Source organism: Sebastes fasciatus, chromosome 24, assembly GCF_043250625.1.
Source record: "Sebastes fasciatus isolate fSebFas1 chromosome 24, fSebFas1.pri, whole genome shotgun sequence".
NCBI lineage: Eukaryota > Metazoa > Chordata > Actinopteri > Perciformes > Sebastidae > Sebastes > Sebastes fasciatus.
This window is the reverse complement of record NC_133818.1, coordinates 10,349,440-10,375,518: the sequence shown is the minus strand read 5'-3', so window position 1 is coordinate 10,375,518 and position 26,079 is coordinate 10,349,440. Positions and strand designations below refer to the sequence as shown.

General features: G+C 39.3%; 2 protein-coding genes across 7 annotated transcripts in view; one reads left to right on the top strand and one right to left on the bottom strand.

The window, feature by feature from the left end:
• Positions 1 to 376: 376 nt before the first annotated feature.
• cenpl (centromere protein L) lies at positions 377 to 3,716 on the bottom strand. The gene is made up of 5 exons (XM_074627247.1): positions 3,577 to 3,716; positions 2,188 to 2,329; positions 1,594 to 1,842; positions 932 to 1,504; positions 377 to 850 (listed from the first exon to the last, which is right to left on the bottom strand). The coding sequence occupies exons 1-5, from the start codon at positions 3,591 to 3,593 to the stop codon at positions 776 to 778; spliced, it is 1,056 nt and encodes a 351-aa protein (XP_074483348.1). The 5' UTR covers positions 3,594 to 3,716; the 3' UTR covers positions 377 to 775.
• Positions 3,717 to 9,524: 5,808 nt separating this feature from the next.
• Positions 9,525 to 26,079, top strand: part of LOC141763054 (peripheral plasma membrane protein CASK-like) — a 53,032-nt gene continuing 36,477 nt past the window's right edge. For 2 of the 6 annotated variants that reach the window (XM_074627303.1, XM_074627302.1), the window contains exons 1-2: positions 9,527 to 10,316; positions 21,619 to 21,731. In XM_074627303.1, the coding sequence (XP_074483404.1) occupies positions 10,252 to 10,316; positions 21,619 to 21,731 (178 nt within the window). In that variant the 5' untranslated portion in view covers positions 9,527 to 10,251. Of the gene's footprint in view, positions 10,317 to 21,618; positions 21,732 to 26,079 lie in introns of all 6 variants that reach the window. The other 4 variants (XM_074627307.1, XM_074627304.1, XM_074627306.1 and 1 more) reach the window with 3 other exon arrangements.

Here is a 26,079-nt window from a genome sequence, read left to right as displayed (position 1 = left end):
TAGTAACTAAAATTTCTCAGAAAATCTATTGATATTGTATTAATCTGATTACTCTGTATTTGTGTATATGCATGTAAACGTAGTCAGTGTATAGCTGGAAATATAGATGTATTTTTCCTCTATAATTTCACATGAAACTCGTGTTTATTTTGAACTAAAGTTCTTAATTAAATGAGAAACACTGTAAAAAAATATGTCATTTTCATTTGTCAAGTATTTAAAAAAATGTTTTTTTCCATATAGACTATTTATTTATCAACTTAGTGGAAAACATGCTATATCGTGATATATTATCACGATATAGTGATTGATGGTTTTCACCCAGCCCTAGTTGTATTTCCCTCCAACAATTATTCCATCATGCACCAGTCAAACATCCTTTTGCTTTGCTTTTATTTAAAACTATAAATGACAAAAATATATTAACAGCTGGACATGAATATATAGTATTTACAAAAAGGGGTAGACCCTACGCATGTTTGCCAGCACAGCAGACAAAGTAGACAACGTGGTAAACTGGGCACATTATACAATATTTTCCTCGATTTTGGGCATAATTACAGCCACAAGACTTACTTGCAGTAAGATGCAGGAAAATGAGAGGAAAAGTGTGATTTCATTAAAGAAAAAATAATAACGCTCCATTTCATGACAGGCTTTCTTTAAAAAAAAAAAAAAAAATGCAATATAAAGCTGCATTTCCCATCACTCCAGGAAGTTTTGTCAAATTGGAATATTGCATTTCCTGGTGGCCTTAAAGTCTTTATTCTGTCACTCAGATGGGCATTTTGAGGAGAGCGCACTCCGTCAGTAGCGCCAGGGTGGTGATCATGTATTTGCTGTTGGAGATCTGAAACAAAAAGAAACAAATATCAGTACAATTACATTTACAGTGTGTGTGAAAAACGTTCCCGTTTCTGTCAGATGGTACCTTGATCTTGCCGATGTCCTTGGCTGATCCCAGTGTTGTGGAGACCTGGCTCAGGCTCCCCGCTGACAGATCCACCTGGAAGTGTCTGTAAAAGTGGTTCTTCAGTCCCTGCGTGAACCTCATCACCTCCTCAATGTCGATACTGTCCTCATCCTCCGCCTCCTCCTCCTCTCCTCCATTCTCCTTCCTCACACTGCCCCACAGAACCCAGGCGTCTTTGGGGTGAATCGTGTAGGTTACCTTCAGCGGCGGCACAACCGGAAGAGTCCAAATCATTGTAAGGTGCAGGATGTTGGACTCGGCGTGGCAGTTGGTCCACAACGCCATCAGCCACTGGAGGCTAGTCTGGCAGATTTCCAGGGAGCCGAAGCAGCAGTCAAAGGTCTGCTTGAACCAGGATTTTACCAAAGTGGTGAGGCCCTCGGCGCCGCGGCTGCAGAAGAGCGGCAGGCAGACAAAGTCCTTTGGGAGTGAGCGCAGGTATTCGGGGTTGCAGTTGATGCAGGTGAGCCAGCCGCTCCATACTGCCTTCTGTGGCTCGTCTGGCTTGGCGAACAAAGGCTTTGAGTGGATCTGTGGTGGGAATATTTAAAAAAAAAAATTACTTTCAGACCATAACACCATCAGCCTGAAAATCTCCTCCCTGCCTCTACAGAATCTACCTGTATGAAGACGGTCTCAGCATCATCGTCCGACTCAGCCATCCCCTGTACCAAAGACAGGGAGACTCTGAAGGTTGTCTGCGGTCCCTCCAACGCCAAACCTTGCTGCTTCTCTGCAGCGATAAAAGCTGAGAGCTGCCTGGAGTAGCCTTTCAGCTGGGTGTGTCTGAACTGATAGAGAGGAGTAACATACGACAGCTGCCACTCTGTGTTCACCAGCAGGGCCAGCTGCTCCGGATTCACCTTGTCCTTTGACAAGGAAAGGAAAGAGAAGATGAGCATGTTGTCATTGATTACATATGTTTAAAACCCCTGATCCCGACCAACTTTACTGTCTTTAAAAGGCTGTAGCAGGCTGGTTCAGTTTTAGAGCTAGAGTGAAGTTACGGATATCATCTGACTCCAGAAAACCTAAAGAATCAATTGAAGGAGGCTAAATAACGCTCCTAGTTTAGGCTAAATTTTGGCGAGGGAAAACTGGCATTTCCATTTTCAAAGAGGTCCCTTGACCTCTGACCTCAAGATATGTGAATGAAAATTGGTTCTATCGGTGCCCACGAGTCTCCCCTTTACAGTGGTTCGGTGCTGACTCACAGTGATATTGTGTGACTTTGGAGCCCTTCTGCTGGCATTGAGCCTCCGTGCCGTCAATGCTGGGGTTGAGACGAGACGTGAAGCACCAGCACCCAAGCAGCTGCGGTATGACAGCCGGTAGCTCTTGGGAGTCCTCTTCGCACTGGGAATCATAGAAAGACCACATTAGATCACATTAGCTTCATAGTTCCAGTTAGTAATGCAGGTAGTTATTGCAGTGCTTTTTTTTAATAAAAACATATTTTGGTAGAAATAATCAAGACTGTGTTGACCATTCCCTCCCTATGTGTAAAGTTATATTGGCCATGGTCTCTTAATTTACATGATGAAATTTCACATTTTTATAATCCAACAAAATTCTTTTTATTTTTTTATTCCTTTTTTTCCAAACATAGTATAACAAACATAAGAAAACATAACGCCGGTGCCATAATACAAAAAAAATAATAAATGATATCTTACATTTAACATTTAATATGTACATACACATCGCTTCCCACTCCCACACAGACTTCTTCCCATCCCTAGAGGTAAAGTTACAGAAAAAACATTAAAATAATATTTAAAATAATTTAATTAGATAGTTAGAATTAAAAGTAATAAGTACTACAGTAGTATAGTTCATGGTGGTAAGATAGAAACCTTGAATTAATTAATTAATTAATTAATTAAATGTATAGAAAAAAAGAAAACAGCACGTAGAAAATAATAATCAATAATTAAGTAAATACCCTAGAAAGGTTAAGAAGATTCCATATAAGTTATCCAAGCATCCCATATCCTATAGAAAAGCTGTGAGCTACTTCTTATAGCATAGGTTATTTTTTTCCAAGGGAGCACATGAATTTACCTCATTATTCCACTGAGTAATATTAGGGGGATAAAAAAAAAAGATACATTTTGACTGTAGTATTACTGAAAGATCACTTGGTCCCACTTAAATGGAGGTTTTAAAAAAAAATAAAAGCAACCAGCATAAACGGACCAAAGCTCTGCCTAATTCTGCCTTATTGTTGTCACTAGAATTCAATACAAAACAGCTTCAGTACTGGTATTTTGTCTGGCGAAACGGTTATAAAAGCTGTTTTAAAGTGCTCCCTAGGGCATAGGATACATGCCGAATTGAAAAGTGGAAGCAAAAGATCCCTAATATGTACTTTTTATCATTGTAACAGATTGGTACCTTTCATGAAAAGCTAAACAACATTAAAGTAGTCGATTATTGAATGGGATTTGGCGTGACAGTCTCTTCATACGGACAGAACAGCAAGTATCGGTGCTAGCAGAGCCGTAATACACTTTCTGACAAAACTGCGCTATTTCTGTTGTTGCGAAGACAAACATACTTTAATAAAAAGCGTTTTTAGTAGTAAATATGTAGAGTTTTACCTGTCATGCTTCTCCATGGCTGCTGTTTATCTGCGAGGAAGACAGAAACCGGAAACAGATTCAAACGCTTTTTACGCGGTTAGAATCAGCCAATCACATCACTCCAAACAGGAAGTGACGATTTAATTTTTCCCAACACGCTTTTCACAATAAAATCAAATACAAAATGTGTAAGTAATATACAAAATAAAATAAAGGGGAAATTGAGAGTGCAAGGAAAGAATAAGCACACAGATAATAAAACTCTACTAATCTATATTGAGCACGGAAAGAGCAATCTGATTTTATGCAAAATAATTGTATTAAGACACCACAAATTTCAACACTTTAATAAATTAAATACTATTTGTTCTGTTGCCATTTCATACATGAAAATGCAACCTTGTATCATATGTTTTTTGTGTGTGTGTGTGTGACTGTGAAGCTGATCAAACTTTTGCAGAGCCAGTGAATGGAAGTTTAATTCTGCTCCAATAAGATAAGATAAGATAAAATAAGATGAACCTTTATTAATCCCCAGAGGGAAATTCAGGTGTCAAAGCAGCAACATTAGCAAACAGAGTGAAACACAGGAGAGGTAAAGGTAATACAAAATATGTGCAGTCTATAAAGAGGTATATAGGATGCATAGTGCAAAGTAAGTGTAAAGTGTGCCTCATCATGGAGAGCAATAAAGCTATCAATCTGTGACATGTAAGACATAAAATGAAGGAAAAGATCAAAAATATATATGAATAAATAGAGAATTTTGATTCGTTGGAATATAAAAACCACTAGTGTTTCTGTTAAGGCTAACACATTGTAAGGCCGATGTGTGTATGTTGTCTCTTGGGATGTTGGATGCTGTTGCTTAAGGAAGAACCGCCAAGCTTGAAACGTAGCGCAACCTGAGTAGCTGCCAGTCCAAGCCTTGTTTTGTTGTTTTTGCCTCTTCTTGGCTGCAATTGTGCACAAATTGAGCAGATTAAATGACACATTTCTCTGCCTTGAACTGATGTTGCTCCAGTTGTCACCTACTTCAGATAACGCCTCAATATCAGAGCATGAGTGAATTTATAATACAGTAATATACAGATATTATGCAGTATTATACAATCTGAAAAGACAGCAAATAAAACAGGACTTTAATTAGATCTGATTCCAAGTAGTTTCAGAGGTGAAGGAAAGAGGAAATGATTGAAGGACAGAAATGGAGGTCATATACAATTCATGAAATGTGCAGATACATGTGTGTGTGTGTGTGTGTGTGTGTGTGTGTGTGTGTGTGTACTTAGTTTAGGGTTAGGTTAAGGTTAAGTTAGGGTTAGGTGTGTAGTGGCTAATTTCTTTGGAATGAATTTATGTTAATGCAACATCCTCCTAAGTGACAACAATAAATGTGTGTATTTGTATTGGTGAGTGCGCATGTTTCACTAGCTGCCAGTTTCACATGCAACCACCAAAACTATTCCCCTCCCTGTTACCATGGAAACTGTGCCCTTTCTTTTTTTCTTTCCTCCCCATCTATGGTGCTTCCCTATTTGTCTTTTCTCTCTCTCTCATGTTTTACCATGCACTTTCCTCCACATTTAATTTTTCTAGTCCTGCATTTGCCCTTACCCTGCACCTGTGTGAGCCAGTGTCTATGTGCATGTTTTGCAAGTACCTGTGCATGGAATGAAGATGCTGCTCAATAGCACATACACTCTGCCATACATACAGTATGATGACCACATCAACAGCCAATCGGTTTATCGGTAGCTGCTGGTGGGGCTTCGACCAATGGGGGAGGTTTGCAGATAATGTGAGAGCAGAAGGGATGCAGCACCATGGAAACTGCAGAGGGTGCCATAAGAGAAGAGTGCACTCTAGTGGCACCAGATGTCTTTGTTTATGTCCGTCTGCATGGATGACTTCACCTTTATGCTTGAGAGAACTTCTGTTGCTTTGTGCTACCTATTTATTTACCTCAAACTTTTGTTTTCGTTCGTTTTTTGTCTCTAATGGACACTGGCTTGACTGGCTTGTCCTCAGTATTAAATATTATTTTACAAATCGATAGTTGGCTTTAAGGACTATACTATTTCTATGGTTAGGACATTTCGCATTGCGAGGTCAAACAAAATGACAATTTTCACATACTATTTAAATGGTTTCGACATATACTTGAAATTATCATTTAGATTTGTATAAAATCATAACTTTGACATTTTTTAAACATGTTTTTATGTTTTTTTATTTTCTAATAATTTGTCTTTATTGTTTCAATCATGCATCTTATTTTTTTATATTTTCATTTTGTCATTATTATTATTAATAATAATAATAATAATAATAATAAATAATAAAAAGTATATTTGATACAAGGATAGGTTCATTGTCAATAAAATATCATTACCACATTCTTTCTCTATGATTATTATTATTATTATTATTATTACATTTTTCTGGTTTCAATATTTGTTTAAAAACAAAAAGAAATGTTGATACACGTTGGAATTGAATTGTAAAATAAGCCTTTTGCTAATAAAAATAAATCTTTATAAAATCATAACTTAGAAACTTTAAATTCAGCCACTCCAGCAACACATTTTATTGCTTACAGAAAATGGAACATACATAAACAGATTTTAGTTACTGTCATATTTATGACAAAGAGGGTTAAACCATTGTTCTATTATAAAGTGAAATTATTTTCTGCTTGTTTCTAAAAGTCTCAGTTGGTATTTCACTTTTTCATTTTTTCTTCATATTGTGTTGAAATGTACTTCATTAGAGGATGTCCAAAATGGAGCAGTGTGAGGATACATTTCATCACCTCAAGGGGGCGTCACCGACACATGTCTGGGCTGGTCTTCACCACACCTGAGCTAATTCCACCTGCTCCCATCCCTGCACCTGCCACCTGCACCACAGGAGCTCCTACACCTGCCTGTAGACAGATTACATGAAACTTAATCCTCACATTATTACACACTAATCGCCTCTAACACAGTTCTCCAGAGAAAATTCTCCAGATTTTTTGCCAAAAATGTTCATAAGAGGAAAAGACTTGCTAGATAATAATACAATTTCCAACCTTTGTCACCATCTCAATGCCAAGTGTCAAATTAATTAAATAATATAGTCCCTTATTTTACTGAGGAACCTCCCTAAAGGACCCATGGGAATTTGCAATCTTCCCTTTTTTATATACTGTGTGAAATACATCTGTTTATTTCAAGATTCAAGATTCAAGCCCTTTATTGTCATTGTGTAGTACAACGAAATTAGATTGTGACAATCCCATAGGTGCTAATGAAAAGATAATACAATAAAAAAAGAGATAGTGCAATATAAATATAAAAAATATAAAAGATAATACAATATAAAATATAAAAATACAATATGTATATTGATGAGATGACAGTTTTGCCAGATTACAGTTTTGCCAGATAATTGCAGAAAGTGTCCGTCAGATAATTATATAATTATTGCACAGCATCATATAATTATTGCACAGAGTGATCAGCATGTTATTGCACATATCCGTAACAGTAGATTTACAGTATTTACATTGCAAAAGTGACACAAAAGTGACCAACGTGTTATTGCACATTTACATTGCATGTGTTTTTTGACAGTCAATATGTGGGAAAATACGTTATTACTGCCAACACAGAGGCATAAACTGCATGCTAAAGAGATGGAGATGAGAAGGGGAAAAGGTGATGACATAAGGTGATGGGGTTTGGATGGTCAACAGCAGCAAAGGGGATAGTGCAAAAAACAAGATGCATCAGCTAACACAGTAAAAAAAAAGAGCTAAACAAAGTGAAACAAAAAAATGAACATTTTAAATAGAAGGAAGTATAAAAATAGGAGCAGTATATACAGTATTGACAATAACCAGACTATTAACAAAATTGCACAAGTGGAAAATGATATTGCACAGTGAGAATGAAATGAAATTCCACCTGAAAATATCAGGTTATTGTCAGTTTGTTGGTGTGTATGTGGTCTACTGGGGAGCAGTGCTGGATGGAGATGAGAAGGGGAAAGTTGATGACGTAAGGTGATGGGGTTTGGATGGTCCACGCATGCGCGGGATACACTGGATGCAACGTAGTGATGGGAATTCCGGCTCTTTTTACTGAGCCAGATCATTTGGCTCAGCTCACCAAGAAGAGCCGGCTCTTTCGGCTCCAGTCAAATTTAGCGCTGTTTTGACCTATGATTAGTATATGTGCACATATATCACATAAATTATTCAATATAATTATACTAAACCTTATAATTTCCAGAATACCATAACATGCTGCTTCGATTCCGACTGTCACTCATCTTGTCTGCTATTCGCGCACCGCACTTCTCTCTCTCTTTCTCTCCTCCTCTCCCTCCTACTCTGTACCTGTAGACAGTCAGCGCACCGCGCACCTCCGCCCCTCCCTGCTTGATGGTATGATCATTGTCTGTCATCACCTGATTGGTTGCACGGACGTCATTAACACAACATTCAGTCACAGTCAGTGCATGGAGTGCCCGTGGTGAGGAGAAGATCGTCCTATCATTCTGCCTTGAATTAAATAAAGAAAGAAAGAAAAAAAAACGGCTCTCGGACTGGAGCCGGCTCTTATGGTACGTGTCCACAGGGGCGTTTGGTATCGCGAGAGGACGCGACGCTTCCCAGCATTGGACGCTTGGTGGGCTGTCACTAGACACAAGGCACTCCCCACCTGATTGGATGAACGCTTTCCCTCCGTGGGCTGCTGCTCCCAGCTACGGTATGGAGGCTCGTTTGGAAACTTTCTTCTCTTATTTCACGAAAATAGTTCACCGAAATGTGTTTCTGAAAACATTTGAGGCGAGAAATAAGCCGTGCAGTTGCAGAATCAGTCTTTATTTTGGATCGATAACGTTTATTTTAAAAGATTCTTGGGAGTTTCGAGAGGCGGCGAGTCGCGTTGGACGCCCCGTGATTTGCATAAAGTAGACTAGCCCTCAACTTTATGCAAATGAGGAGCGGGCGTCGTGGCGCTCCGTTTCTCGAATCACGCTGCTTACATAGACAATGAATGGGAAGCGTGGAAAGCACGGAGCCTGTGGACACGTACCATTATCGTTCCCTTAAAGGGACTATTTGTAACTTTCAGAAATGCTTGTTAACAGCGACACCTGTGGCCGTTTAGTCAACGAAAGTCAGCGTCAGGCTCGCGCTTGCTCGCTCTAAATAGACATGAACAAGCAACGCTCAAAACAGTGAAGTGACACACGTCAGCTAAAACTACAATTTCACTCTATATTTCACCTGCTTGGCAGTAATGTTAGCTGACCAGACGAAGGTCTCTCCATGAATCAATGCTGATCCTAGTGTTAGCTTTTCCTGCTTCAGCAGGAAAAGAAACGTTGTCGTCTCCCGACCGCAGCTGGAGTGAACAGGGGAGACACCGGTACCCGGTTAGAGACGATAACGTTTCTCGCTGTGGAACCCCATCACTTCACAAGACACGGAAAACCTCTGTTGGTCTGGATGAGCTGCAGCAGTTATTTCTGCCCAAACGTCCACTGTACATTCACTAGATATTCTCAGAGCTAAACTAACTATTCTGCACTGTGGAATGAGCGTGCGTTCACGTCTAGAGGTGGAGCGAGACAGCGAGAACGCGCACTGTGTAAGTGAAGACAGACAGAGGAGCAGTGACTCCGGCCACACGCGAGCGCGCATATGCGAGCGCGACCCAGTACATTTATACGCTTAAAAAGTTACAAATAGTCCCTTTAAATAAAATAAATAAAACGGCTCTCGGACGGGAGCCGGCTCTTATCGATCACTTATAAGAGCCGGCTCTTTGAACCGGCTCTTTGAACCGACTGGTTCTTAACCAACACATCACTAATGCAACCGTTGGAGGAGATTAGGAAACTGCGCCTAATTCAGCCCCCTTACTGTACGCCATTTTGGCTCCAGCTACGCTAACATACGGGTGTGGTCTGGTACCCCCTTCTCTCAGGCGCCATTTTGGCTCTGTCCGGCCCAGTTTCCTGGACGATGGAGAGGAGGAGCCTTGGCATTTCTGGAAGTCGGGAGGAAACAGCCAGTCAAAGCCAGCCATCGTAGGGAACCGGAGCAACGGTTTTATGTTGGATGTTGGATATAATCTCAATATTCACGACACGGTGATTGCAACGTCGTCGACATGAAGGTGTTCAGTTTGGGCTCTGGAAGCTGAAGCATATTGGACACACAGTTTGGGATAAGAAGCCATCTGTGATATATACACTGGGTGTGCACTAACGGCTATAACGGTCGCTAGCCAACCGTCGCTAGCCAACGGTCGCTAGCCAACCGGTTATCCCATTCCATCGACTAGCCAGCTAGCTCGTATTAACCCAGCTAGAGCATCTTCGGCTTCGTGGATGCCGCTGAGTGAGCCCGGTGTCTGCTGGCAGCACCCGACAGAGAGATACAAACCCGAGGCATGCAAAGGAAATCTCCACGCCCCGGGGTCTGCTCTGTGGTTACTGAGCTAGGTGGCTAACTAGAGAGAAGGTGGGGCCGCAGAGTGACAGCTAATGTGGCTAGCAGGCTAACTCTGACTCTTCTGAGTGGACCACTAATTGACATTTTAGGGTTTTTAATAAACACGAGGTGTGTTGGCACATTAGTAAGCAGGTTTATTGGCTACCGTGAGGAGAGCATCCTCCTCCGTTATCTGGATGACCATGGCGGACGACGACGTGCTGTTCGAGGATGTCTACGAGCTGTGCGAGGTGATTGGAAAGTAAGTCATTTATTACTTCCCTCTTGTGTTTGCTTTTGTTTTTTAAATTATTCTTTTTTTTTTTGCACTATTTTGTGCATCATTTTCTCTGTTGTTTTGTGCACACTCGCTGCTTTGCACAGCTCAGCTGCAAGGGGCCATGCTTAATTGGCTGGGTACTGTTTTTTTTTTATTTATTAGTACCTATTTAGTACCTATTTATTTAGCTCAAACTTTTGTTTTTGTTAGTAAATTTTGTGGTCTTCCCCTTGTGTTTGCTTTTGTCTTAATATCTATTTTTTTTTTACACAATTTTGTGCATCAATTTCTCTGTTTTGTGCACACTGTGTTTGCACAGCTGCAAGGGGCCATGCTTAATTTGGCTGGGTACTTTTTTTTTATTAGTACCTATTTAGTACCTATTTATTTAGCTCAAACTTGTTTTTGTTAGTTATTTTTTTGGTCTTCCCCTTGTGTTTGCTTGTCTTTAAATATTTCTGGTGTTTTGCATAATTTTCTCTGTTGTTTTTGTACACTTTTGTGTACAGCTGCAAGGGGCCATGCTTAATTGGCTGGGTACTGTTTTGTTTTTTTAAATTAGTCTTTTTTGTAAAATATATTTTATAGTTTGTAGGTAGTGGAAAGGTTGAATCCCCCCAAATAAACAGGAAAAAATAAATAATATTTTCAAAATAATTGTATATTAGCTAAGTATTGCTTACAGAAAATGGAACATACATAAATAGATTTTAGTTACTGTCATATTTATAACAAAGGGGGTAAATGGTTAAACCATTATTCTATTATAAAGTGATGATATTTATATTTTCTTCTTGTTTCTAAAAGTCTCAGTTAGTATTTCACATAGATTTTTTCCTCATATTGTGTTGTCCAAAATCACAATTTTGTGGTGTTTTGCATCATTTTCTCTGTTGTTTTGTACACACTCTCCATTTGCCACTCAAGCACAGCTGCAAGGGGCCATGCTTAATTGGCTGGGTACTGTTATGTAGGCCTGCAGGGGTTTCAAGGGGAAAGTTCACTTGGTGGGTGAGATGAGGTCACCCCTCAAAGTGCAGTGACTTTATGTTTGGTTTAATAGCAAGCACACAATTACATACGACCACATGCCTTCTGAGGTGCATTATGTCATCATCTGTGGAGAGGATGACTTGATGAAATGTTATTTATTATGTGGATACTACAATGACAGCTGTTACCCTGCACTATATTCAGTTTTCACAGTTTTCTTCATCTCCTTGTATTTTTATATCTGGTATATTTTTTTGTACTTTGTACTTTCCACTACTAACTTTTTTACTGCCTTTTTACTAACATGTATTGCACTATGGAACTGTGATGCTGGAAACTTAATTTCCCCCAGGATCAATAAAGTATCTATCTATCTATCTATCTATCTATCTATCTATCTATCTATCTATCTATCTATGAATTACGTGTTAAGGATTTTTTTTTTTTTACAAAAAACTATCCTTTAGTACAGATACACACAACTATTCCACAAGGCATGCTGCTGCAGGTTGTTTTACTCTACCAAGATCCAAAACCAAATCAGGTCAACGAACAGCAATATACAGAGCAATGCAAGAATGGAATTCACTCCCAAATCATATTACACAACAAAGTGATATATATGGTTTTAAAAAAAACACTAAAAGAGCATTACTTAAGAAGAAACTTTAGTAATTAATAAGTATTCTTGGGTGTGTAAGGGTATTATGGGCATTCAGTGTTAAATTAATTAATTTATCCGTTAGATCATGATAGATTCAGTCGGAGCCGCTCTATTTTCTTTGTGTTTTTGTTATTTAATCTGTGTCAGTTCTTATAGTTTTATTTACAGTTGACTTGTATTTTACGATGTGTTATGTTAGAGTATGATGAGTAGTGTGAATGTGTATTTTTGTATTGTCACCATGTTAACTATGTGGACCCCAGGAAGGATAGCTGCTGCTATGCAAAAGCTAATTAGGATCTTGATAAACAAACAAACATAATATATTAGGAGTTGCAGACTGTGAATGACAACACGACCTCCATGCAGGAAAGTGAATTAACCTATGGAGTAGTACAGGTCTTGGTGTCATTCTACTTTGCTTAAAGATACTGTACAGTTGAAACAACTCCCAAGTTCTTACTGTAGGACAATACCATTTATTGCAGTTGCAAAAGAAATTATCATTCTTAGGTGACAGACTGTGTTTTAGACACAGATATGTAGAAGAATCACATTTCTGCACATCTAAAGTGTCTGCATTTCCCTTCTCCTAATTCCCCTGTTTGACAGGAGCCATACCTGCATATGCAAACTGGCAAACTGGTCAAACCCTCTTTGAATGTCAGTCGGAGTAGACATAACTTTTTTGATACAACAGTGAGGTGCTTATGTTTTCATACAAACAGGTGCACATTTAAACCACGAGAAGCAAAGGTTAAAGGTGCCATCAAAATTAAAAACTGCCACAGTATGCATGTTCCTTCTGTGTGATTGTTTTCCTGCTGGGAAGCCCCATCACAGTCCTGGGCTACCAGTAAGTCCCCTCCCCCCTGCAAGCATCACTCACTGGAGCTCTGAGGGTCCATTAAGTTTGTTCTCGGGGGGTAAGAGGCACGGTCTCTCCAGACCCTCAGGCCCTGTTCTATATCCTGGGACTTCCTGTTGTCTTGATACTAATTGATGGCTGGTCCAGGACCTTGAAGTCCCAGTAACGGATGCGAGGAGCCACTGGGGAGTGTGGAAATAGTGCATCTACAAGTTTGTAGGGTTTAATTTGACAATACAAATCAACTAAGGTGGTAAATGCAGGGAAGCCATTATAAAAGATAGATGAAAAGGTGTTTTTCCCTGTTTGTATTTACTTTGCTTGACCCTAGGCACTCAAACAATTATTTAAATTATTTTTTGCCAGTTAGATTTATCCACCTTAGCTGTCAGATGAGCAGAGTTTTGCATATAAGGTGTGCAATAGATGCTAGCTTCTATACAATGTATTTTCTGCAATTATCAACCTACATTGTAATAACTGTATATCCTCCACATTTGCAGAGGTTAATAATACCATAGCCAAAATGTAGTAACCTCCATCAGTTTGGTTACTCTCTGTAGCCCTAAACAAACAGAGAAATACAGTGTTGGCAAATACTTCTTGAGTGTTTTTTGTGCAGTGTCGGTATGGTCACACAGTCCAGACAGGTCAGTAGAAGAGTAGATAATACACAAGCGAACAATAGTCTGTCTTTAAGCTTTAGTAAAGAAGCGAGATGTCACAGAAAAGACCAGAAAATCCCTCTCATCCTGCCACTTCTTTCGTGAAACTGCAGTTGATGGATCAAGTGTGTTGAGTCCCGGTGTTGCAGGAAGAAGGGGGGTTGGGGGTGGGAGGGGATCATTTTTCCTCAGCCCTGAGGTGGGAGGGAGAGGGAGGCTGAGGCAGATCAATGGAGACAAGTGGAGTTGGGAATGGGATGGCCCTGAGGCTGAGGATATAAATAAGGCCAGCAGGCATTGACTGCAGCACTCTGCCACCTCCCACTTTGTTTTTAACCTCATGTTTTACTGTAAAGTTCAACTGTCTGCCATGTTGTCCACGACCTAAGGTAGTGCTGAGGATGTTAATTAATTAAAATTCGAAATGGAAATGCTTTATAGCCACAGGAAACCACCATAAACCCCCTATTCAATGTTATTTTTTCTGGTTAGAGAATATTCCTGCTCCTACATTTTAGCCTAAGTATGTCTTGCAACAGAAGCCAGGCCATTTTGGCGTATAGCAAGAATTATCTTTACTCAAAATGGACTGACGGCAGGATGATGTTTTGGCCTATGTCAATGAAGACCTCCTCCAGACTTTCATTACTTTATTTCATCCATCTTAAATGAACATTTTTTGACTGGCCTTTTCTGACTGAATCTGAGACTTATCTGTTAGTTCAAAAATGTCTAACCAACATGAAATATTTTTAGGTTTTTTTTATTTTAGAGATTAACGTTTGATCAACATTGTCTGATCAGGGCACAATAATTGAAAAATACTATAATTGAGAGTAGGGCTAGGCGGTATGGACAAAGTCTTCTATCCCAATATAGTTATTTTCATATCCCGATAACAATATATATCATGATATAGTATGTTTTCTGGTAATTCAATAAATAAATAGTCTATATGAAATAACCAAATGGTAAAGCCTATTTTTTTATAGTCCAGCGTGAATTAATTACGTGACAAATTAAAGTGTATTTTCTCATTTAATTAAGAACTTTAAATTAAAATGATCCGATTTTCTGTGAAATTTGAGTTACTTGTTCTTGTTATTATCAATTTAAATAACGTAATTGTGCATCACGATATCTCGATATATGATTTCATCACGTTACGATTGCCTTGAAAGCTGATAAATTATCATATTAAATTATCACCCACTCCCTCACTGAGAGTGTGTGAAATTATCTAACTCTCTAACTCTAACTTTGTTATAGTTAGTTAGTCCTTTACTTCCTGCATATAATGTCCCTCGCCAACCTTTGACCTCGGCTCCTTTCAAACTTGTCCATAAACCCTATTATGCAGCCCGTCCCTCCTTCTATTGTTGCCCAGAGAAGTTGTTTATTATTGTCCCTGAACGGCTTGTGTCGGTGCGGAGCAGCCTGGCTGGGTGGGATTGAGATTATTGGGGCCGCCATCGCTGTTCAGAAATCATCTCCTGTAAACTCGGATTGTACAGAAGGACATGTTTAGGGTGACGGTCAGTGATGTAATTTGGAGAAAGTTGTTTTGTATGAAGTTATGGACTTTATATTGACCTTTTGATCTGATTTTCCCCATAGTGTCTTCTTGATTAGTGTTTTCAAGTCCCCTGTCTCTGTGATAGTGTACTATAAAGTACAGTTTAGATTTTTTTTAGGCACTGTGTTATTGCACATTAAAGTACCAACATACTGTAGGCTCCTTGTCCAGTGGGATCCCCTCTTTTCAGCTCTGCCTTCCTCTTCTCATTATTTAAAGATGTGCTTTTGCATCGCAGGCAGCACCGAGAGCTTAGCAAGGTTTCAGAACCGAGAGCCAAAGAACAAGAAGTCAAAAATATTTGAACTTTCAGCAAGTCGGACCCCTGATTCATCAGGGCTTATAGTTGCATGGCAACAGCGAGAGCTGTCTAGAACGGCTATAAAGAGACACATGGACCGTCTGATTTTACAGCTCATGCATGTAAATGTTCATTCAACTCCCCTGTGGTTATACTAGCCCTGTGTCAATAGAGGAAGATCAAACAGGTCAGGTGTCAATTCAACTTCTGACCGGATTAACTCCGGTGAAAGATGACACGAGCAGGCGTAGGCAGTGCAGGGCATGCTCATTATAGGCTCATTGTTTCGTAGTTTACATAGTAAATATGCGATGATGATGTCATGAGAACATAATGCTCTAACCACAGGCCTGCTTTTTGAGATTTCAGCTCTAGTTGAAGTGTCGGCATTGCGCTGAAGAAATTGAATCCATTTCTGTCTGTAATGATTGTGTTTTGAATAAGACTTAGGTTGTTGAGAAGCACTATCGGAGTCACAGTGCTCTTTATTCCAGCCCTGAGGTGCTCATTAGAGCCGAGGATATTGGGATGTGCGACTCACTCTAAACCAATGAAGTGATCAGCCCGCTGGCTTATTCCGATTTGGATAATTAAATTGCTCGGACGGCATTTAAATCTTAAATTTTCATTGATTGTTTGATAGTTTTTAGTGGTCTAATGGAAGTTTCTCCCCAAACAGATGCAACATTTAACAAATCTATTCGCTCTGCCAAATTGTTAAGCCATTTGCTTTAGTTTGTCTAAACTTTACACCACATAAAGTAACATTTTAGTTATCATATGTTTTAGTAGCTTCCTTCAACCTGGTTTAACCAGCACAATAGGTAAGGCACAGTTATTTAGGAACTATTTAATATTACCCTTTCATAAAAATGCACTTTTTATACAATCAGAATAGTGGGATCAGCATTTATCACAGTGCCTGTAACATCCAACATCATAGTACTACTTTGAGAGGACACATACACTGAGAGAGTGCATCTCTTTGCAAATGAAAAGTATTGACTAAGTTAATTTTTGCATGTAAACTATTAATTAAAAATCAATAGTGTTTATTAGAATCGATACAGTATCACAAAACATAATATCGCGATACTCAATGTTTTGTTACACCCCTAGTACACCTGTATACAGTTTAAGGCAGTCCCTTGCAGTAGCAGGCAGTAAATCCTGTCTTTTTGAAGCAGTATTATGTGTCAGAGAGGATAATTCATCTCTGTAGTGATTTGGGAGGCCACAGATGAAGATGTCCTTCTAGTATTCTGTTCTCTCGTTTATGTAAATGGGTTGTTTTGCTAGAAAACCCAGGGTTCAAGCCCTTAGCTTGGCAAGCATCCACTGAGCTGGAGTGTCCTGAAGCAAGACACTGAATCCCTGCTGGGATCAATAAAGTATCACATTATCGAATGTGTCATCCTCCCATCTGTTTTGTAGAGGAAGATATCAGGAGAGTAATGTTAGTGTCATTAAAAAGTAATGTGTATTTTCAGATTGTCTTTGGCTTGAACAGTGAAATATGTTTGTTTTGATTTGTTAAATGTGATACCTGAGCCAAGTGTGGGGCTGTGTGGACTGGTATAACCTGCATAGTACAGTATTCTTAATTGTTTTCTTGAACTTTCCTCTCCATGTACAGTATATGCTGCTGTTAACAGCCCACACACAGCAGATCAATAGTTGTGAATGGATGGTGTAAAGTTGAAGCTTTCTTTCAGACTCCAGACAGGGTGGTGGTTTAAACAAACCTGGTCCCTCTTCTGGTTTATTTATGTAGAGGAAAGGATTTTCTGCCAAAGCTTTAGAGCCTCCCGAGGGTATCTCTGCTCTAAATTTCAATTTGCAACCAGAATACTAATTTCCCCGCTAATATTCAAAGGGATCTCTAATTTGCATAAGTAAGCACTCAGCACTCAAGCACTGAACTTTGTTTAACTTGTGAAATTAACACTTGAACTCAGTTTGGGCGGTAGGGCAGACAGCTCCTATCCTAGAAGCCTTCTGTTGAAAGTTTTTTTTATGTTTTCCTTTTTCAAAACACATGCTTCTGTGCAAAGTTAGACAGATCTGTGTATCCAAGGGCATCACCACTAACTCAGCTATTTTTAAAGCTCTATGAAATTACTATCACTAACATACATGCCAAATTTTTAATTGTTTTCTTTACACATTAAACAATCGCAGAATACTTTGGCTGCCAAATATTTTTGGACATATTGCTATTGATTCACTGTGTTGTTAACCCTTCAGAAAGGGACCTGGATCGTTGCTTGTTTGTTTGCATGATCCTGTTTAAATTGATTTAAAATAAAAACCATAATAGCTAGAACATTCATTCTTTTTGCAGCCGAAATCTAAGGCTTCTGTCTTGCACGCTTATGATGACATCATTACGTTACATACAGTACAAATCGTGGCGACAACACGCGGTGACACCGGAGTATTGCCCCGTAATTACCATGGGAGATGGTAGTTTGCAGGACCCTGTTTTAAATCGATCTAAAATAAAAATCATATTATAGAGCATTCATTCTTTTTGCAGCGGAAAGCGAAGGCTTCTGTCTTCCGCGTCAACACGTTGTACGCCGGTGATGACAGCATTACGTTACATTACGTATGATACAAAAAATGGTGACAACACACTGTGGCGCCACAGTATGCCCTGTAATGGCCGCGGGAGATTGTTGTTTGCATGATCATGGTTCAAATTCAATTTATTTTGATATAGCTTCAAATCATAACAGAAGTTATCTCAAGACGTTTTTCATATAGAGCAGGTTTAGACCGTACTCCTAAAATAAAAAACATAATAGCTGGAACATTTATTCTTTTTGCAGCAGAAAGCGAAGGCTTCCGTCTTCTGCGTCATCACGTTGTACACTCGTGATGACGTCATTACATTACGTTATGTTCCGCACGTAACGTAGCAGTAGTCAATAGTTTATTGACATACATAACCTTTTATCTTAGGTTGTACAGATTTTAGAGATATGAAGCCTTTGAAGATACACAAGAAATGACATCACAATAAGCAAAAATACCAACATAGGCACTGGCCGACCATTTTTAATGCAGAGTACAAAGCGTTAATCAATAAAAATAATTGCGTTGCATGTTACTAGTGAGGTTTGTCGAATGCAATGGGTTTTCAGGAACTATTTAAAATGATGGTGTGGATAAAATTACCGATGATAATATGCAGCGACAGACCAGATGAGATGTAATTGACTTGGCTCGGGATTAGAACAGGGAACAGCAACAATAGTTTGCCTACCTGAGAAACTCAAATTACGTTTCTGTACCTCACAGCTGTGCAAACATTTCCCCCCCAAATTTTTTTGGGACAGACTAACCAAGTGAATTATGCTAGCTGCTGGCCTCAGCTAAAGAGCAAAGTGCTGCTTTAAGCAAAGATGGTTGCTCTCAGGAGAGCCATACTGGTGATGTCGAGTCTGCAGCTACAGATGTGTCCCGTCCCTGTTTAGGAGAGAGAGGGAGAGAGAGGGGAAAAAAAACCTGAGAATAAAATTGGCTCCCGGCCAGCGTGGATGTTAAAAACGCACCTAATATCCAGTCTTTGATTTACATAGAGCGGAGGGTTGAAATGAGCCTCGGAGCACTCTGTAAAGATTGCCACTTTGGGCTAATGTTTGATGACTGCCGCTGTCGGATGTGAGCCATGTGTGGGCGTTTTGTATGAGCCCACTCAGCACAGCTGCGGTGATGTCAGTACGGCATGCGGCCTCTCCGCTTCCTCACGCTCAGACACACTCACTCTCTCTTACACTTCCTTGCTCTCTTATAATGCCTCTGTAATAGCTACTGTACATGGCTGAATGGTCATTTATTTCTTTTTTTATCGAGATGAATTGCATTCTAATTTATTAAATGAAATAGCAGCTCCAACCCCCCTTCACTTGCAACAAACAACTGTTGTAGAAACAGCCCCATTCGGGGATTGATTCTCCATGCAGCTCTCTTGAATTGACAGCCAAGATTACAAATGGGGTTGATACATAAAATCTGGCAGGTTCACCCAACCCCACCTCATTGCTTAATGGTGGTAATGAGTTTTATTGACATACATTAGATCAGTGCCAAGATGGCCTTACCCTCACTGCATCGTTTGTATCCTTGTGGTTGCAGCCTCGGACTTAACTCCCCCAAACGTTCACCAGTCAGACACAGACTGTTGTAAGGTTGTAACGGGGGTTGTCAGGAACACCCCACACCTCCTCTATTTAATAGAAAACACAGCTGCTAGAGTAAATCACCCTCAGGGGGGAAAAGGTCAGCGGGGTCGTCGGATCATCAGCAGGATTCCTGTGAACTCTGGAGGGAAGAGTGTTTTGTTTTACAGTTTTCTCAGCCCAGAGTGTACACATGCTGCCCGGCTGCGTTTGTTTGTATGGGTTAATCAGTACAGCAGATGTGTGAGAGACAAATGTGAGAGCAAATCAGCTGCAGCCCCCGTTCTCACAACATGCATTAAACTGAACAGCTTTTACTGTTTGTTTGACACTGACATTGTCGGGCATTTGCTAATTCAGTTAAGCCAACTTTTAATGGCCACCACTTTGCTTTAGGAAAATGGGTGTTTGTGTGTTCTGTTTGTACACGTGTGTTTCTCCAGTAGCATTGGTTCAGCCTCTGAGGATTGTAGAGACAATTGTAACACGGCAGGGGTGTGTGTCTGTAACTCTGTGGGCCAGGACATACAAAATGTGCAAATGTCTCTGCTTTCAGTGCCTGTTCCCGCCACTTTGTTGCTGATTTAATCTCATTCTTGGGCATAATGAGAAAGAATGATCATATACACCTGTGAGACTAATGAAATAAAAGGTATTATAGCTTCTGCTTGGCCCTGACCTGTGTATTTATGTGAGGAGTACCACTTAGTGTGGCTTGGAAGGTGTGAAAATACTAATAGAAGTAGTCCAGCGTTGTATACAAAAAAATTGTGTGGTGGTTTGAGTGGCCCGTCCCAAAAGATGTATGACCATGACGGTCACTGAATTTGAAATTGACAACAGATACTATTGGCATTGCCCTCTGCTGGTTGGACATCAATTATTTTATCAACCTCTTATCTAGAGCCATTAATCCATTAATTGGATTGAGTAATTTTTTAACAAAAAAAAGTCACAATTATCTGATTCCAGCTTCTTAAATGTGAATATTTTCTGGTTTCTTTACTCTATGACAGTAAACTGAATATCTTTGAGTTGTGGTGGACAAAACCAGACATTTGAGGACGTTGGGCTTTGGGAAACACTGATCGACATTTTATAGACCAAACAACTATTCAATTAATCGAGAAAATAATAGACAGATCAATCAACAGTGAAAATAATCGTTAGTTGCCCTACTCTTATCCACAACCACAAAATTTAAACAGCATTTTTGGCATAGTTTATACTATAGAGAAGTCTTATAAGTCATAAATCATAGTAACACTTAAAAGGGCAAGGAAATTAGTTAACGAGCAGAGATCCAACTTAAAAATCAATAAAGAAGTATGACACAATGTGTGTTGACATATTTAAATTGTTTTCAGAATATGCAGAAAATAGAATCGAATAGTGTGCGGTATGTGTTTCATATAAGCCAAAACAGGTTTACATTTAGTTTTATGGGATTAAACCATTACGTATGGGGTTCTAAATGGTAAAAAGGGTGTTCTTTTATGGTAATTATCTCATTGAAAGAAATGTGTCCATGCAAGTTTTCCTGTGCTACAGAGCGGATTGTCTTATTAAAAAAACACAAAAACCCAATTATCTCAAACCTCTCAGGAACACATGTTTTCTAGCTTCCATATGTCAGCCCACTTGCAGTTATATCAAGAAACACAGCCTTACAATATGCGCCGGCCCATTTGTCCAGAAATAAACTTGTTGTGTAGGTCTCCCTTGCTCAGGTCTCTATATAATAAGGTTTTTATTTTAGCTTTTACAGCTGTGCTGCACACCACCGCTCTATAATTCCCACTGGCACGAGCATGGCTACGATGCCTCGCTAACCACCCACTGTAAATCCAGAATATTTTCAGAAATGGCACCCTGTCTGCCCATTGCACTAGACTGCTGTGGTTTTGTGCATGTGATTACGTGTACATGTGTTTCTGGTAACTTATTCCTGTGTTTGAATCTGAGAAATCATACATGCACATGTGTGTGTTTTTGTAGGTATGTTACTAACTCATGTGTGTGTGTTGCAGGGGTCCCTTCAGCGTGGTGAGGCGCTGCATCAACAGGGACACGGGCCAGCAGTTCGCTGTAAAGATCGTCGATGTGGCCAGCTTCACCTCCAGCCCCGGCCTCAGCACAGAAGGTGAGGAAGACCTGGTTTGAACCGTGGCTGCAATTAAATCTTAGCGCTTGCTGTCATGTGCACTCGGAGCACCAGATGGGCGGGGTTAAAAGCAGAATGAGGACAAGAGGGGATAGTTGTCAGGGATGTTGTCATTCGCAGAGACTTACCCCACCCACCTTGTTCTCCTTACAACAAATGTTGGGAATAATCTGCAAATACTGTTTGGACCAGATTTCAAACGCCCAGGCACACACATTGTGCGTGTATAATGGCATTCTCACACACAAATAAATGAGGCATAATGTCACACATGCTGCACCCAGATGAATAATATGTTGGAGCTGCATTTGTTTGTGTGGATGTATTGGTTAGATTGGTGGTGACTATGCGTGAGATTCTAAAGCACGCCACGTCTCACCATGTGGTTTCGTGCTTTGTCATGCTGAGGTCTATGTGTGTGTCTCAAAGAGAGAGAGAGAGAGAGAGAGAGATAGAGAGATGGAGACGAAGATCATAGGTGTGTGTGTGGGTGTTGGTGCTAATGTTGGCGTTCACTATGAGCCATCTGTGATGCCCCAGTCAGAGATTAGCCTGGTAGCCAATAACAGCAAGACAAGGAAATGACCCAAGGGAAGAGAAACAGTACAAGTGGAGATTTACATCAGTGTTTCTCAAAGCAAAGTATATGTCCTAAAACTGAAATATATTCACTTGAAAATTGAACTCACCTACCAAATGGTTTTGTAAGAGTTTTAGTTACCTCTCGGGTCACTTCTAGCATACTTCACCTTGTGGTTAACTGCACCAAGCAGGGAAAAACAATTTAGCTCGCCCATAGTATTTGTGATGATAAGAATGTCCAGAAGGATGTTGAAATCTTCAAATAGATAATAGGTAGTGCTTGTGATTTGTTATGGAAGTATTCCTGACATGGAAATTGATTTAGGGAATGACAGGATTAGTCTATTTTATTCGGCCAGTCTTTTAGCTATGGAAATTAGAGATGCAACGATTAATCGATTAGTTGTCAACTATTAAATTAATCGCCAATTATTTTGATAATCGATTAAACGGTTTGAGTAAATTTAAGACAAAAAGTAAAAGTTTCAGCTTCTTAATTGTGAATATTTTTTCTGGTTTCTTTACTCTTCTATGGCAGTAAACTGAATATCTTTGAGTTGGGGACAAAATGAGACATTTGAGGACGTCAGCTTAGGCTTTAGGAAACACTGATTGACATTTCACCATTTTCTGACATTTTATTACAACTAATAGATTAATCTAAAAATAACTGACAGATTAATCAACAATGAAAATATTCGTTAGTTGCATCCCTACTCTTCACACTGCCATGTGAAAATGAAATCATATGTGAAATAAGTTCACAAATATACTGCGATGAGAAGATATTCTCTTTTTGTCACATTTTTTTTAAGATTATCTTTTGGTATTTTCAAGCCTTTTATTGATAGGACAGTGGACAGTTTAGAAAGGGGGGGGAGAGAGAGGGCGACATGTGGAAATGGCCGCAGGTCGGATTCTAACCCGGGCCGCCACGGTTAGAACTCTACCAACTGAGCTATCGGGGCGCCCTCTTTTTGTCACATTTTGACACACCTGACACATCAGTGAATATGATGAGGGCTATATCGAGCTGAAAGGGTAATATTAAATATCTCCTGAATAACTGTGCCTTATCTATTGTTCTGGTTAAACCAGCTCGAAGGAAGCTACTAAAAACATCTGATAAGTGACAACTAAAATTTGACTTTATGCGCTTTAAAGTTTAGACAAACTGAAGCACAGTGGCTTAACAATTTGGCAGAGCATTTTGTGTAAGATTAGATTTGCTAAATGTTAAATATGTTGCAGCCCTAATGGAAATGGCTCATCACAGCAGTACATTTTATGACATTGTTTTACCCTTAATAACAAATGTTTAGGGCTGCAACCAATGATTATTTCCATAAAAATATATTATTTTTATTTATTGATTAATCATTACATCTATAAAATATCTTACGTGTTTCCAGAGCCAAGGTGAAGGCAGTTTCAAGTTGCTTATTTCGTGCATCAAACAATCAAAAACCAAAGGAAATTCAATTCATAGCATTAAAAATGCAGCAAATCCTGACATTTGCTAGGTTGCAACCAGTTAGTTTTTCTGACTTGTTAATCAGTTATTCAAATTTTTGTTGATGAATTTTCTGTCAACCAACTAATTGGTTAATCAACATATCATTTCAGCTCTACAAATATTCATTTTTTTTTTTACAGTCATCAGTGTGAGAGTAGTTGTATTGTGGTTAGCTGATGTACAACTGAAAACAATGATAAACACAGAAATGGCTCAAACATGTATCTGAATATTAAGTGCACATTTATGTGCATCTAAATGAATCTGGCAAGAGTGAAAAACTGTAAGTTTCACCTAGAAGAAACTACCTTTTTGACACCCTCATGACATTTTGAAAAGTCCCAAGAAAAGAAATGAGCAAGTGGACACTCAATGTGGCACAAGGAAGAGAACTGGAGTGCAGCCAGATCTGGAGAGTGGTTCCCTGGGACCACATACCATAGCTTATTAAGAAAGAGTCTGCGTCAGCATAAATGTGAGTGAAAAGGAAAAAGAGGCAGAACTGCTATAAGCTGAGTAACAAACATTCAGAGTTATGTATGAATATATATATATATATCTGTGTGTGTTTGTGTGTGAGCATGTGAGGGAGGAAGGTGTACGGGCAAATGATTAATGGTGTAATTAAGAGTTTGGGAGTATTGATAAAAGCAGAAGGAGTGAGTGTCTGGATTTGTAGAATTTAATAAAGATGAAGTGAACTAGTGAGCGTTTAAGCATTAAAGCTTTACGGGTCTTGAGAAATACAATTGTGCAATTTGCAGTATTATTAGTTAGATGTGTATTGTAAGTTTAGGGAATGAACATATTGGAAATGTAATTCATCAGTACCCCAGACCAGTGCATGCATGACCAAGCATTATTTACTTTTCAGTAGGGATGCAACGGATCACAAAACTCACGGTTTTGATCGTATCACGATTTTGTTGATCCATAATTTAGCCAGCTGACTAGCAAAACAATTGACGTGCTGGATATTGTTGTTGGCGACTTTAGATGGAATTCATTCATTTAACTTTTATTTAAATCCCGAGGAATCACGAGGACATGCCTTCATTTTCAACGATGTCCAGAGTACAATTTAAAACTGAATAAATACACACAAAAAAGAATTAAGAAAACAAACAGACAAAAACAGACCACAGTTAAAAACAGTTACATTAAAGAGTACAATAGTTAGTTAACATAGTTTTAAATTGACCTATTAGTTCATTAGCTAGTTCATTACTTCAGCACAAATTTAAGTTTTGCTAGTTTTCTTTATTTTTACACTTTATAAAACTTCAGAGAGATATTGTTTATTTGTTTATTAAAATTTTCATTTAACTTTATAAGAAGCTGGGAGCTCCCTGCACTTTTTGTTTTAAGATCATGTTGAAAAGTTCTCTTTTAATTAAACATAAGCTTTAAATAAGGCATTTCAACAAAGTTTTGTGTTTTTTTTTTTGACACCGACATTTTCATTTTTACTGCAAATGTATATCGGTTCAAAATATCGGTTATCTGTCCCCTTGATTACTAATAATCGGTATCGGTCCTGAAAAAAACACATTGGTCGATCCCTACATCAGATGCAAACAGCATGACCTTTGCCTCAAAGCTATCCTTTAACAAACTGAGTAAAATTATTATACCCCCGTGACAACGTAGTCGGGTATATAGCGCTCTGCATGTATGTCCTTCTGTCACACTTTAGTTTCCGGAGCATAACTCGAAAACTATTGGATTCAGGAACTTCAAATTAGGTATGATGGTTGACGGTGTTGTCTAGTTGTGCCTTTTGGGGGTTAGAAGTCCAGGGTGCCCAAATCTTTTGAAATTCTTCCAAAAGGGCAAAACCTTTGGACCTACTTTAAGTAGGGGTCCAGCAGTGAGCGGGGGTATGTGAGCCATGCTCACTTTTGCCTTGTTTAAAATTGCATCACAAATCCTAATCTAGTCCAGACCGTCCATGTAAGAATTGATTTGGAGCAGGCCCAGTGAACGGCGTTGCTTTCATTCAGAGCGTTCCAGGCCTCTCTGGCTCCCTCGCTCTGTGTGAGTGGTTTCCTCGTTGCCGTGCGGACACTGGGCAGCATTGTTACGCTCAAGAATAGCTACTCGATGAGACGGGCCGGGGACGAGTGTAAAGAGGAGAGGATGAGGAGAGAAATAATGAAAGGAAAGGAGCAGTAGAAAGGGGGCTCTGTAGTGGGGACACAGCATCATTTCTCTGTGTTGCATAATGAT

Coding starts and splice junctions, on each gene's coding strand:
- cenpl (XM_074627247.1), bottom strand. Junction 1,843..2,187: donor CAAAGTCACACAATATCACT/GTGAGTCAGCAC, acceptor TCCTTGTCAAAG/GACAAGGTGAATCCGGAGCA. Junction 1,505..1,593: donor CTGAGACCGTCTTCATACAG/GTAGATTCTGTA, acceptor TTCCCACCACAG/ATCCACTCAAAGCCTTTGTT.